The sequence below is a fragment of the Larus michahellis genome, chromosome 7 (assembly GCF_964199755.1).
Source record: "Larus michahellis chromosome 7, bLarMic1.1, whole genome shotgun sequence".
Taxonomy (NCBI): Eukaryota; Metazoa; Chordata; class Aves; order Charadriiformes; family Laridae; genus Larus; species Larus michahellis.
The window spans coordinates 7,800,311-7,814,626 of NC_133902.1; the positions used below are offsets into that span (position 1 = coordinate 7,800,311).

At 50.0% G+C, this 14,316-nt stretch overlaps 1 protein-coding gene across 1 annotated transcript; it reads left to right on the top strand.

The window, feature by feature from the left end:
• Nucleotides 1-232: 232 nt before the first annotated feature.
• On the top strand, nucleotides 233-6,397 carry LHX1 (LIM homeobox 1). Its single transcript, XM_074595840.1, has 5 exons — nucleotides 233-1,104; nucleotides 2,497-2,723; nucleotides 3,217-3,494; nucleotides 4,188-4,353; nucleotides 4,632-6,397. Exons 1-5 carry the CDS (start codon nucleotides 935-937, stop codon nucleotides 5,009-5,011), a joined length of 1,221 nt encoding a protein of 406 aa, XP_074451941.1. The 5' UTR covers nucleotides 233-934; the 3' UTR covers nucleotides 5,012-6,397.
• Nucleotides 6,398-14,316: the final 7,919 nt, after the last annotated feature.

The following is a 14,316-nucleotide window of genomic DNA, read 5'->3' on the forward strand; positions in this document are numbered from 1 at the left end:
TCCCTTCCCCTCCCCTCCCTCCGCGCCCGGCACCGCGGCGGGGAGGCGGAACAAAAAGCCGGCAGCACCGAGCGATGCCGCGGCGGCGCGGCGGGGACGCGGCGGGCAGCGCGCAGGGCGCTGCGCGGGGGTAGGTAGGAGCCGGGCGCGACGGTACCGACCAGACGTCGAGGGAGAGAAGGAGCGAGAGAGGACGGAGCGAGGAGCTGCGGAGACCTCCCCCCCCCCGCCCCCTTCCTCCCCGGCCCCCCCCAGCACCCCCCCACCCGCGTAAGGACGCGGCCCGCTCCGCGGCGCGTAGGGCCATGTCGCCGCGGCAGCAGCCCGAGCCCGTCTGACCGCTGCGGGGGGCTCCATGTCTCGTTTTGTTATTTATTATTATTATTATTATTATTTTTTTATTTCTCTTTGGGAAAAGCACTTTGACTCCTGACTGCTCTACCTCAGACCTGAGAAAAACTCATCACGCTCGCTTTTTGGCGTTTGGTTTTGGTGGTCGTTTTTTTTTTGGTTTTTCTTTTTTAAATTTTTTTTTTTTTAATTTTTATGAGCGCCGATCTTTATAGTCGTTGTTGTTTTATTGTTACTATTATTATTATTATTATTATTATTGTCGCTGTCGTGGTTGGTAGCGGCCGGGATTCTGCGGTTGTGGCGAAGCGCTGGTCTCCTCGGGCAGTGGGTGGTTTCTCCTGTGTATCCCTCCTAGGACACTCCAACGAAGATTTTTCTTCCTCCCTTTCTTTTTCTCCTCCTTCACTTCTCGAAGGCTTTTAAAACAAACAAACAAAAAAGCAAACCTACGCCGGTGTTGTCGTCTTTAAAAAAACAAAACAAAACAAAACAAAATTTTGGTTTTATTTTTAAATTATTTTTTTTCTTGCTTGACATCTGGGAAACCAATACCCCCCACTCTCAGAAATAACCAAAGACAATGGTTCACTGTGCAGGCTGCAAAAGGCCAATCTTGGACCGGTTTTTGTTGAATGTACTGGACAGGGCTTGGCATGTGAAGTGTGTTCAGTGCTGTGAATGTAAATGCAATTTGACAGAGAAATGCTTTTCGCGAGAAGGCAAGCTTTACTGCAAAAACGACTTCTTTCGGTAAGTACCGGACCCCCCACCCCGCCCGGGGCCGTAGCTCCTTTGCATCCGTTTTTCATCTCCCTTTATTTTTTTGTTTTCCCCCGTTGTTCGGTGTGACCCACAATCGCTTCTTCCCTCCCGATGCACACGCAACCCCCCCCCCCGCAACCGTGGTTATTTTTCCAGGTGCTCTCCCGGGAGGAGCGGGCGGGGGTCGGGCCCGGGGAAGGGACCCCCGGGCGCCCCGTCGGGGTGCGCAGGGCGAGGCCCGGCCGCTCTCCGCGGGCACCGGCCGCGCTCCGGTTTCCCAAAGTTGCCTCGAAACTATCGACCGGCGGAGCGGGAGCGGGGGCGGTGCGGGCGGGGACCGTCCCGGGGCCGCTGCAGCGGCACTTGCCGGGGCTTCCCGGCGGGACTTTCCGCGGCCGTGAGCGCAGCGCTCCGCGGGGCCGCAGCCCGGCGTCATTCCCAGCGTGCCCGGAGCCGCGGTGCTGCCCCGGCGGGGAAGGCCCGGTGCGGCGGCGGTGCGCGGCTCGGCGGGCCCGGCGCCTCCCATCAAACCAGAGGGCAACGATCCCCTCACCACCTCCGTCTGATGGAGAGGGGAGCGGGTACCGACACCCGCTCGCCGCCGCTTCCCTCCCGCATCCCGGCGGGCAGCGGAATAAATGCCGGGCTCGGAGCGGGCCGCCCGTGCCCCTGCCCGGCCGGGCCCCGCACCGCACACGGGCAGTAACGGCAAAGACGGGCCCGGGGCCGGGGTAGCCGCGGAGCCCTTCCCGCACACGGGCTCCCCGCGTCGCCCGGCGCGGCGGAGCGCTACCGGGAGCCCCGCCGCTCTGCTGCCGCTCCTCCCCGGGCACCGGGGCCGGCACTGACCCGGACTCGGCTACCGGGAGCTCCGCCGTGCGGGCCCGGCCGAAGCGGAGCGCCGGGGGCTGCGGGCCCCGGTGCGGGACCGCCCCGCGGCTCCCCATCGCCGGCCGAGCCGGTCCCGGCAGCTCCTCCGGCCGATGCGCGGCCGTCACGGATTAATAGCATTTCAGAATTTCTGCTTAATGTTTATTAGAGTCTCGTTAATCAATGTGTCGGGGCGCAGAGGGGAAACCCCGGACAACGCAGCCCCGGCGTTTAATTAATCCCTCAGCACTTCATCCTCTGCCAAAATCGTGTCTTTTTAATTTTTTATTTTTTTTTTTTAAGATATAATTTCAGGCATTCGCGCGGCAGCGCTCTGTGGGGATGCTGTGTTTGATTTCGTTTTGTTTTGCGCGGCCGAGCGGGGCGAGCGGAGGCCGCGGTGAGGGGCGCGGGGCGCGGCGGGTGCGCTCGCCCGGCGGGCCGGGCTACGGGCCGCTCTCGGCCGGTCCCGCGGGCGCTGCTGACCACCGGCCCGGCCTCTCCCCGCAGGTGTTTCGGGACCAAGTGCGCGGGCTGTGCCCAGGGCATCTCCCCCAGCGACCTGGTCCGCAGGGCGCGGAGCAAAGTGTTCCACTTGAACTGTTTTACGTGTATGATGTGTAACAAGCAACTCTCCACCGGCGAGGAGCTCTACATCATAGACGAAAACAAGTTTGTCTGCAAAGAAGATTACCTAAATAACAGCAATACTGCCAAAGAAAACAGCCTGCATTCAGGTGAGGAGCGATGCGGGGCGGCGATGCGCTCAGCCCCGGCTTCTCCGCGGGGTGAGAGCCGGTCCTCTCCCTTCTGCTCTCCTCCCTTCTTCTCTATTCTTCATTCTCCTTCTCTCACTTCTCCCCTCTTTTCTCCTTCTCCTCCCCGTTCTCTCCGTTCTCCTCTCTTTTCTCCTTCTTCTCCTCTCCCTTCTCCCTCTTCTCTCACTTTTCCTCTCCGTTTTCCTTCTCGTCTCCCCTCTCCCCTCTTTTCTCCTTCTCCTCTCCCTTCTATTCCTTCTCCCTCTCCTCTCCCTTCTCCCTCTCCTCTCCCTTCTATCCCTTCTTCTCTCCCCTTCTCCTTCTACTATCTCTTCTCCTCTCCCTTCTTCTTCTCTCCCTTCTCCTCCTCCTCTCCCTTCTCCTTCTCCCTTCTCCTTCTCCTCTCGCCGGCTCGTACGGCGATCGGTATTTCTCCCCCCGGCTCAGCGTGCCCCGCTTTGCTCTCACCCAGCCACCACCGGCAGTGACCCCAGCCTGTCCCCCGACTCCCAAGACCCCTCCCAGGACGACGCCAAGGACTCGGAAAGCGCCAACGTGTCCGACAAGGAGACGGGCAGCAACGAAAACGACGACCAGAACCTGGGGGCCAAGCGGCGGGGCCCCCGCACCACCATCAAAGCCAAACAGCTAGAGACTCTGAAAGCCGCCTTCGCGGCCACCCCCAAACCCACCCGGCACATCAGGGAGCAGCTGGCGCAGGAGACCGGCCTCAACATGCGGGTCATCCAGGTACCACCGCCCCCCCCCGGGTCTGTCCCCCCCGCTCCGGGCACCGGGCACGGCCCCGCCGCCCGCCCCGCACGCTGCGGGGGATGCGGCGGCATGGAGGGACCGGCGCCCGGCTCCCCCCGTACCGCAGGGCCGGGGAAAGCATCGCCGGCCTTTTAAATCGTTATTATCTTAGCAGCCCGGCAGCCCCCCCTCCACGTCCCCCCGCCCCGGACCGCCCCGGCCGGTCGGCAACGGGCAGAGCTGCGGGGTGGTTTTAGAAAGTCCTAAAAAGCCGTAAATGGTATCGAAATTAATAACCATAAATGTGAGGGGTTAATGGATAAATAAGAATGACAATGCGCTGGAATTATTAAAAGGTTTATAAACCCGCAGCGCTGGGGGTAATGGGGGGTTAAAGGACCATTAAAGACGAGGTTAGATTGGAGAGTCTCAGTGTGAGGGTAATTAGGAGTAATCTTGTCAGGGTAATAAGAATTAACTCAATCATTCTTGACCTGCAGCCAGCGGGGCAGCCGTCATGCGTGGGCTCGGCCCCGTTTCAAACGGATCGGGCCCCTCCCCAGAACAAAAGAGACCTCGGAGGTGGTGGGGCGGTGAAATGATCCCTGGGGGAGGTGGGGGGACACCCGCAATGGGGGCACCCAGGACCGCATCTCCCGTGACCGTCACCTTCTCCCATCACCCATCCAGGTCTGGTTCCAGAACCGGCGCTCCAAGGAACGACGGATGAAGCAGCTGAGCGCGCTGGGCGCCCGCCGACATGCCTTCTTCCGCAGCCCACGCAGGATGCGGCCGCTGGTGGACCGGCTGGAGCCCGGGGAGCTCATCCCCAATGGGCCCTTCTCCTTCTACGGAGGTGGGTAACGTGCTCCGACCGTGGTCCCTCTTCTTCGTGCTTGGCCGGCTCAGATGGCCGCGGCACAGCGAGATGGCCCCGGTGCAGGCCACAGGCCACACCGGGGCCATCTCACTGTGCTGCGGCCATCTGAGCCAGTTAGCATGTTTCCTTCTTGGGTTCAGTGAGCTTTGGGTGACATTTTGAGGCACCACCGTTCAAATGCGCTCTCTTGTGTCTTTTCCGCTTGGTTGCTTCGCCTGTGCGTTACCTTCCCTCTGTCTCTCCTTGTCCAGCAGATTATCAGAGCGAGTATTACGGCCCTGGAAGCAATTACGATTTCTTCCCGCAAGGACCTCCTTCATCTCAAGCTCAGACACCCGTGGATCTCCCTTTCGTGCCCTCCTCGGGGCCGTCAGGCACTCCCTTGGGGGCCATGGATCACCCCCTGCCCGGACATCACCCCTCCAGTGAGGCTCAGCGCTTCACTGACATCATGTCGCATCCCCCTGGAGATTCGCCCAGCCCCGAACCCAACCTTCCCGGGTCCTTGCACTCCATGTCCGCGGAAGTTTTTGGCCCCAGTCCTCCATTTTCTTCGATATCCGTCAACGGTGGTGCTAACTATGGCAATCACTTGTCACATCCACCAGAAATGAATGAAGCGGCTGTGTGGTAGCTTTAAAACAAACTGGGTCTAAGTAAGTGATGATCATCTAGTCTGCTTATTGTTATGGTGTACAGAAATGAATAAATATAACATCTCTCCTGCCCTAAGACAATAATACCTTGGGAACGAACTGAATCCAAATCGCTCCAAGGCAAGCTTTGCTCTAGACCAGGACAATCTTCATGTTATGGTTGTATCAAACAAGCAAGGGGACTTTTTTGTACCATTGACAAAGAAACTGGTGAAGCTGTACAGTAACGTGCTGCCATACCGTAGGATGGCGTTAAGTTTGATTACCCTGTTGGATGTCATCCTAAGAGCCACAATCCTTAGAAACTTCTTGTTAAAAAAAAACAAAAACAAAATTTAATTGAATGAAGGAAAGGTCAAAGAAAAGGGGGAAAAAAAGCTTCAAGAACTCTAGCGTTCCCGGTTAAGGATGGTTCTGGCATTATGAATTTGTTTGTTAATTTTTGTCTCTCAGAAAGTTCAACAACAAGAAACTCTTTTTAGCATCAGCCATTTCAGCCTGCTGACTATCAGGTGGGACAACTTTCTTTTTCCTTTCTTTTTGTTTTGTTTTTTTTTTTTTTCAAAATAGCAAATACTAAATGTTAAGCCCTCAGCACCAACTCTTCTACCTTCACAAAGCTACACGTACAAAACCTCCTCATCATAGCAAAGGTCACCACCCAGACCTCTAACGAAAAATGACTTGAAAACAAACAAACAAACAAACAAAAAGTATTCTACCTTCACAGAGAGAGAAAAGCTAAACAAAAAGACTCTATTGAACTAAAAACAGTCAACTGTTTACGTCTAATGTTAAATTCAGGAGTTCAATGTTTTACTAATAAATCCTGTTTTAGAACCTCTTGTTCAAAAGCAAAATATTTTGAGCAACCAACCAAAATAGTTCATTTTCTTTTCTGTAGATGTTATAACAGATTGCAGGGCTTGTGGTTCACTGTGCTAGTTTGTAAAAGGTGTTGTTTACAGAAGGCAAAGAAAAAAAAAAAAACCCACAAAACCCAGACAGTTGCCAAATAAAGTAAATATATAGCACAAATACTGTAAGGTGCTTTGCACCAGCAACCCGAGAAGGTGTTTAAAAAGTGTTACAAGGTTAAAAAAACAAAAAAACAAAAAAAAAAAACAAAAAAAAAACAACAAACAAACATCTTTGCTAATTTTTAGTCCTGTTGAACATTCATGGAATTGTTAATATGACTTATATAGACCCACACAGGTTTTATTTTTGTGTCTTTAAAATAAAAGTCCAAAATATTTAAATTTTATGGTCAAATATGCAGTCAACAGCTGCTACTTTTTTCTTTATATATTAAATTTCTCATATGTCTTTTATTGTTCTAATAAACCTAAGCTTGTGTGACCTCCAGTGCATATTAGACCATTCACTGTATGAAAGAAAACATGTTGGATAAAATTTGTGCGTTTTTAATAAAATTAGAAAATCTGATGTTTAGATAACTTGTGTTTCATTCGATGTTTTAAGCAATTTTAAATGGATTCGCTCGAGTAAAAATAGCCCAGGGAAAGAACGAGCCACTCAGCTGATAATCCTGTGCGGCTCTTTGGCGTTGGTAGCAGTGGAAGCCCTGGCGCCGATGCCGAAAGCAGGCGGGGGCAGCCCCAGCCTTTCTTTCCATCCGCAGCCTCGGTTCTTGCAGGAGAAATGATATGCCACGCTCTCCGTTCAGTTTCCAACTTGGAAACTCATCAGATCGTTAAATATATTAACCTATTCTCGCTCTACGCGAAAACGTACTCCAAATGCTTATTTTATGCGTAAACAAAGCTGTATTGTAAATGTAAAAAACTTGCAAAGATACGGTTTTTAATTGATCCGGTTTTAGTTAAATTAATTCTCTGAAGGTAATTTTTCTTTTTCTTTTTTTTTTTTTCTAATTGGCTGGTTTTGAACACGGCGTCACCTCAATGTCATGAAAGTCATTTTAATCCTTTTTTAGAGCTGATACAAAGTCAATTGTTTAATAGCGTTTGGTGTATATGGAGTTCTCTGAAGGGCAGCGGGGGAGAAGATTTTGCTTTGCACTAGATACGCTCTGATTTTCTTGGAGAGAAATGAAACACAACAAAAAATCCTGGGACCTTGTGAAATGCCAGATTTAATGTTTTAATTCTAACTGATTGCAGAATCCCAAATATTCAGTTCTTCAAAAGCAAAAGCCTCCCTGATTCCGAGAGGACTTTGACCTGTGTTAGGAGCAAAGAATTAGGTTTGGTTCTGAAAAGTCACTGGTTTAAATGTTTTCCACCTGCTGAGCTAATAGAAAGGGATGAACTATAATTGCATATTTTCCCTCGTCTCTCAACTCATGGTGACTCTGGCTGGCTTCTTTTTTATTTTACGTAGACACAGAAATTTACGCTAAAACACTAGACTTTTGCGTTCCCAGCGATTCAATTATTTGTTTCTTTGGAATGAAGGGGGGGAAAAAAAATAACAGCAAAATGCTTTAAAGTTGTACGATTTGTAATTTTCAATGGTGATGTTTTTATTTTGTTCACGACCTAGTTTCTACGCCCAGCGAGGGGCCACCTAGATGAAGCAATAGTTCACTTTAAACACAAAATGTCTTATATAATAATATAAAGATAAAAACTAAAAGCTATCTGCAAGGGATCTGTTAGTGTTTCTAAAAGAAATTCATGCTTTATTAAATACAGGGGAGACTTCTTAAACTCATGGGCTCCGTGTCTAACTCATTTATTTGTCTTTTGTATCGCTGCTGTGTTTTGTTGCTCTGTTTTGCATCTATAGAAGCGAAGTAATGAGTGATCTATTTATTACAAACTTTTACTTATCTGGGCGAGTGCTGTTGATAAATAATGCTGTTCGCGCTTCTGGTGTATGCTGCTGTTTTATTGTTGAATCAATTATTTTAAATGAGAATTTCACCGGATAGGCTTATTTTGTAGACAACATGTCTGCCACGTGGTTTTTCTTTTTTTTTTCTTTCCCTTTTTTCCTTCTTTTTTTTTTTTTTTTTTTTTTTTTAATGAGGTACTTGTACAGTTTATTCTGTGTTAATTTAGGCAGCGCTGTGATTCGGTTCAGTTTAGGCACCTGGTTTATGAAAAGCAGGGAGGAGAGGCTGTATTTTTCCCGAAGCTCCCGTCCTTTCCATGGGGTCATGCCCGTCTTCGGGGGGAGCCCGGGAGCCGGTCCCACGCTAAAGGCTGAGCGTGTCCTTCGGTGCTTCCCGGGATCCGCTCCGGAGGCCCCAGCACTTTGCAGATTTGAATTCTGTGCTCTTCAGGGGGAAGCTGGGTGTTTCTGAAGACCCTAATCCAGCAACAATTGCACAGTCAAAACGCCTTTTGAAACCATTGTTGCGTTGGGTTCTTGTAAGCCCTTGTTTACAAGAGCGTTTCCATTGACTCCGGCGGCGTGGCTGGGGTGAGCCGAGGGCTGCAGGAGAAGGGCCTGGGGAATATGTGCCACTTGCATGGATTTTACATGTCCGTTGTTTTTTTTTTTGAACTGCAGAAACGTGGCGGTGAAACACACAACTCTACTTCTGCGCGATCTCATTTCGAAAGCGTGTTTAGAAGTAATTACTCTCTTTTGATCTTTCCCTCCTTGACGGCTGGTGGTTTCGGTGACCTTCACCTTGTTGCTATGTCCCAGCAGAAGGTGCAGCCCGGTGACGTTAAACCCCGCGGCCGCTCACCCGGTTTTGGACGGCGTGGGGTGGGGTGAGCGGTGCACCCCCTGGCATGGACGAGGGGGGCTCCGTGTCCCAACGCACCCGACCGAAGACTTGTGAGTCCACCGACCGCGTACTAGGAAACGGTGCCAGGCAGATACTGTAAGTATTACTCCTATTGAGTTCATCTATACGCAGGAGGTGTTTCGAAGGCTTAATCAAAGTGTCTTTAAAATGCTGTGAGTTTCCAGCACCCAGAGAGCTCTGCTTTTGGCCCAAGGTGAGGGCGCAGCGTGTCCCAGCGCACTGTCACTGTGCGATGCTCCCTCTGCCCTTGGTCCTCAGTCGCTGCTGGCGTCTCTCGACTCAGGCCTGCGCTTGGGGAACGATGCGCAAAGATCCGTATCCCAGGAGTAAGAATGTATTTAAATTACGATTTGCAGACAAATGATGTATGGTATTTTAGTATGTGTATGTGCACCCAGCTGCTGAGCGATGGGTACACGACACAAATCTATAAATAAATATAATTTAAAAATATCTGTGGTGATTTACGTGCTTTTGCCATCCTGGGAAGTGTCAGATATTGCAGCGGCCCCTCAGGAACGATTCCTTTTGCCACAGTCTGGATTTTTTCCCTGAACAAGAGCGTCATGTTTAAGCTTTGCATGTTCTTACAATATTAAATATAAGCAATTTCAGTCTCCCTTTCTGTTACTACCCCTAGTAGATAAATTCCCATGTATTAAGATTAAGCAATTGATACATATCCTCAAGTGCTGCCAAAGCTGTTGAGCTGGGAACAAGGAATTGTGATGCTGGAGCAGGTTCTGGAAGGTTTTTTATTCGTGTCTGCCATGGCACTGGGGTGCTCAGCGTCCCACGTGCCAGCAAAATACCCACGATGTTATAAATGAAATTAATGGGACCATTAAAAATATTTTTTCATCGTAAATCCTTCTGGGATTTCTATGTTCTGTTTCTTTTGCAATAGTATTTGTGGTGCTTTTAGCTATGGACCACGGGGTCGCGCGTAGAAAGCGGAGTTTGTTGTTGTGCGGAGAGTTTTTCCTTGGTTAAATGAGGAATTGCGATGCAGAAATCGAAGAGTTCCTGTGGCCTTGCAGTTAGCTGGCCTTCAAACGACTCAGTCTCTGTCCGTGGGGTGACGGTGACTGGCGTGGTGGGGGTGCTCTTCAGGCGGGCGATCTCCCCACGGCGTGCTCACCGGCGGCGCGTGGGCTCGCTGACGGCGGTGCGCGCCGTTGTGTGTGTTGTGCGCATCACGGGCCGGTTCTCGGAGAATCCCCCTGGCCTCGGCGTCACCCTCCTCGGGGACACAAGAGGGGCACAACTGGCCTCTCGTCGGTCTTCTGTTACAGGCTGCCTTCAAATTCAGGAATAGCTCCGCTTTGCTGGCATTTGGTGGGCTGTTTAGAGAGCGGTTTTTGGCAGCCGTGAGATTTAGATTATTTTTTTTTTTCCCTGATTGGTTTTAATACAGGCAGAGTCTGAACCTTTAAAGAGGCTGACGGCGTCTCACGTGGTTTGGGATGAAACACTTGGCACTGCTGATCGAGGAAGCCCAAGTTCGCAGGACAGGTCTGGTGCGGTGGCATTGAAAGGTCTCGGTGCGGGGTGAGAATCGGTGTCCAGCGCAGATTGTCACCGTGAGACGGGAAACACCCACCCCCCCACGGCTTCTGCGGCGCTGGAGCCGGACGCGTGCCGAGGTGCGGGGGGTGGATCGTTGGGGGTGAAGCTCCTGGCAAACGCTGCCCTGCATGGTCATGCCTGGCCTCTCGGGAACGTCCCCGTGCCGGCGTCTCCGCACAGGAGCGTGCACACACGCCGTTTGCACGGGGAGGGTTTTTTTTTTGTGGATGGAAAATAGGTTGCTTTTTTTTTTTGCTCTGCCTAAAAAAAGGTTTTCTTCTAGTTTTTAAATTGTCTCCGGGTGTCCTTTAAAATCCTTATCTGCTGGAAGCATCTTTAGGCTGTGCATCTATTCAGACGCACTGTATTCATTATATTTTTAGATGTACGAACCATTAAGGGTTGATTAAATCTTTAAAACAGTTGTGTTTTTTTGAATGAGTGGTGGGTTAGGAATATCGGAAATACTCAAGTAAATAAAAACACGGAAGAAAAATAGTAATAAATATTTATAAGGCGCATACATAATCTAAGTTTCCTGTTAGATAATTTGTTTCAGTGCACAGGTTTTACGTGTGCTTTTTCCACGCTTCTCCCCATACTTTTTTCCTCTTCTTTTTTCTCTTTTTCACTGACAAATTGCGTGGCTGATTTAAAGAGAAAAATCTTTAAATGAAATCGTACGACTGAAATTAAAATGGTTTGGTTTGGAAAATTACATTTGCTAGCCAAAGCGTTGGAAAGATAAGCTCAGCTCCGACTCGTCACTATTTTTGGCCGGCACTCAGCCCTCTGTATATGGGTCAAATTCTGCCGTTGCTAATGCAATTCAATTAAATTCAGGCGAGGGTGGCGTGTGTGGCTCCCGTGGCTCCCTCTGGGAATCCCCCTGGCTCCCAGCGCTCCCATCCGCAAGGTGGGACCCGGTGCCAAGCGCTGGTGGCCGCAGAAGGACACGCTGAGCTCCTCGGTGGTGGCGTCTCAATGGCTTCACATTTCCAGCACGTTTCTTTATTTATATATTTAAGTAAAGAACCGCTCTGAAAAAAAATGGATTTGTATTAATAACCTGTAATTATCCAGACACACAAGGATGATACAGTCTTTCCCTGCCAAAGCTCCCATCTAATCTGACAATTTCCTAAAAGATGACAAGCTCCACAAATACCCAGGCGCAAAAGAAGCTGAGTGTGAGAAATTCAAAGTGTTTTCTTGCGGCACAGACTATTCAAAATTCACTTGTTTTCTGTTCTGTGTTTAGGGTGTTATTTCCATTCTAGCAAATGAGCATGTAAATAAAAAGTAAAATTAAGAGGAAAAACGCCAAAGAAATGATGTCAGTTAGTTTGATGGCTTCTGCCTGTAGTTTATAAACAGGCAGAGGGTTTTACAGAGCATAGCGTGATGCGTAAAAAGGCTTTCATGATCGTCTTAAATGAAAATGTATTGATATAATTTTTGTACAAATATTCCCCCACATGATTACGAGTCCAAACCACGGCAGCATGGTTTGAGGGCATGTGAACCAGAAATTAAAACCCAGCCTGAGAGTCTGATTTAATTACCTTCCTAAGTGAAAGGCAAAAGAGAGGGAATAAACAGCCAGGAAGGAGTCTCTGTTGGGGAAATATTTTAACAACCCGTGACTGTCATACGCTGCCGCGTCTGTTTGGTGGGAGTTTATATTGACTGAAATCTCCTCATCCAAAATTTTGCATTATCAGCTCCCGCGGGTCACCGGAGCTGGGGTAACCGGAGCAGGTCCCCGCGTGGGGGGTTCCCCCCTTCTCCCCGTGCCCGCGGGAGGGCGGGTGCCATGGGGGCGCCTGAGCCCCGTGGGCTTCTCCCCTTCACGTTCCTGTTGCACCGATGTAAGCGATGGATGCGGGACAGGAGAGAAGCGTGTCTGTGAGCCCTGACAGAACCCCTCGAGCTTTCAGTTGTACGTACGTGAATTGTAACGCGTTGCTGGGGAGGGGATTTGTACCGAACGATGCCCCATTACGCTCAGTGGGTGAAATCCTCATCTCACCGGCGTGAGTGGCAAAAAAGCCGGCGACTTCAAGAAGCCCATTTTTGATTCAAAAGGACTAATGCAACTCACTGTATTTTTTATGAATTATATTGGGTATGTTTTATTTAACCATCACTAAACGCCTCTCTCCCTTTATTAACAGCGCTGCTTATTATACATCAGGTTAGGGTAGGGAACATCCCTTTTTCACTCTTTAAGATTTGAAAATGCAGTTATGCAGGGGGTTCTTGTCACTAATTCTTCCGTTAGGTGAGTGGTTAGCGAGTGCTATGTAACTGTTCAGGTAAGCACTTGTTTCTGCTACTTAATTTTCTATAGATTTATCTCTCCAGGCTCCTCCCTTTGTTTATAATGGCGTCTTTCACTCTGGAAACAAACTCAAAGAAAAAACCTAGAAGCAAAGCCAGACAAGACACACTGTATACATCTCCTGTTTTATAAAACCATGTCTTAGTGAAATAATAAAAAAAAGATAGCAGTGCTTAATTTCACATTGCTGGAGCAATGACAAACCATAATATGTAATGCAGAGCATTATAGCTGTCAATCATGCCATGATAAAATAAACACAAACTACAAAATAAAGTTGAAATAGGATTGAAATACTCAGTATAAAATCCAAGGGGTTTGCTTGCAATGAAAACATGCATTTTTAGTAAACATTAGTTCTTATATAAATCGAACTGTTTATGGTCTTCACAGTGCACAAAATCACGTAGTTTTATAGTGCGAGTCGTGGGGCATGTGAGAAGGGGGTGAGATGTTTGGGTTTTTTTCCAGTCGTCTCCTCCCTTGGTCCCTTTGGGACCCCAAGCCCCCATCCCAAGGTGGTGGGTGGCAGCGGGCGGCCGGGGCTGCTGGCGGGGCTGGTAATTAATGATATTCCTCTGCCCTCTGTAGGAGAACTGCCTGCACTGAACACCGCTGCTGCCTGGCCCGCGCCTGCCTGCACTCGCGTTGGAAAGTGTCTCCGCATTCATTTTTATAGCATTTAAAACCAGATAAGGAGTGGGGAAGGGTCTCGTGCTGACAAGACGGGGACGAGCAAGCAGCCCAAGCGATTCGTCCCCGAGCCGGGGCTGGAGCTGGTACCCAGCCCCAGTTGACAGCCCGGTGCTGGCACCGGCAGAGTCTCAACGCTGGCTGTGGAAAGGCCAAATCCTGGGGTCCGGGCTGACCCCCTGAAGATGCTCCTGGTGGGGGTCTGGAGCTCAGACCTACACCTGCAGCTCAGAGTCGAGATGCTGATTTGGGTCCCAAAATGCCGATTTGGGTAACAAAATACGCACCAGCCTCTATTGCCGCTTCCCAACTCCAGGTCTAACCTTGTGTTTTGGGGCCCCCTCACCCCACAGAGTGGCCAGGAAGAGCCATCAGGGGGCAAACCCCAGAGGTCCTGTCCTCGTTAGTGCTCTCAGCAGGTCCCTCCACATCCCTCTGCTGCTGCCTCTAGGCTGGAGCTTGGCTAAAGCGCCGCAGGAGCTTTGGTGCTGGTACAGACCCACTGAGGTCAGTGTAACGCTGGTGTAAGGACCCACCTGGTGTAAATGGGGTGTCAGGACCCATCTGTGCCCAACGACTGGGACCAACCACAGAACCCACCTTTCCGCTTTCGCTGCTGAGGAGGGACCCTGGCTTCAACAGGGGCCACAAAATGTATGGGACAAGAAAAGAATTCATTCATTTCTGCACAGTTAGTGGCACGAAAACCAGGTACGGTGTTGACTTAAAAAAACAGCTGTAGCATTTTTGCATCCTATCACAGGACTTTGCTTTTATTTGGCTGTTACTCCAGCTTCAGAGCACTGGGCAAACGCCAGTTCTCACGACCCCCATGCATATAATTACCGTTATTCCCCCCTTAACGATGGAGGCACTGCGACAGCCACCCCCCCGGGTGTATCTGCATGGATATTTCCATTTATCAC

Bases quoted from the DNA above. Each gene is read 5' to 3' on its own strand.
- LHX1 (XM_074595840.1), top strand. From the start codon at position 935: ATGGTTCACTGTGCAGGCTGCAAAAGGCCAATCTTGGACCGGTTTTTG. The intron at 1,105-2,496 runs GTAAGTACCGGA...CTCTCCCCGCAG, and splicing joins TGCAAAAACGACTTCTTTCG to GTGTTTCGGGACCAAGTGCG. The intron at 2,724-3,216 runs GTGAGGAGCGAT...GCTCTCACCCAG, and splicing joins AGAAAACAGCCTGCATTCAG to CCACCACCGGCAGTGACCCC.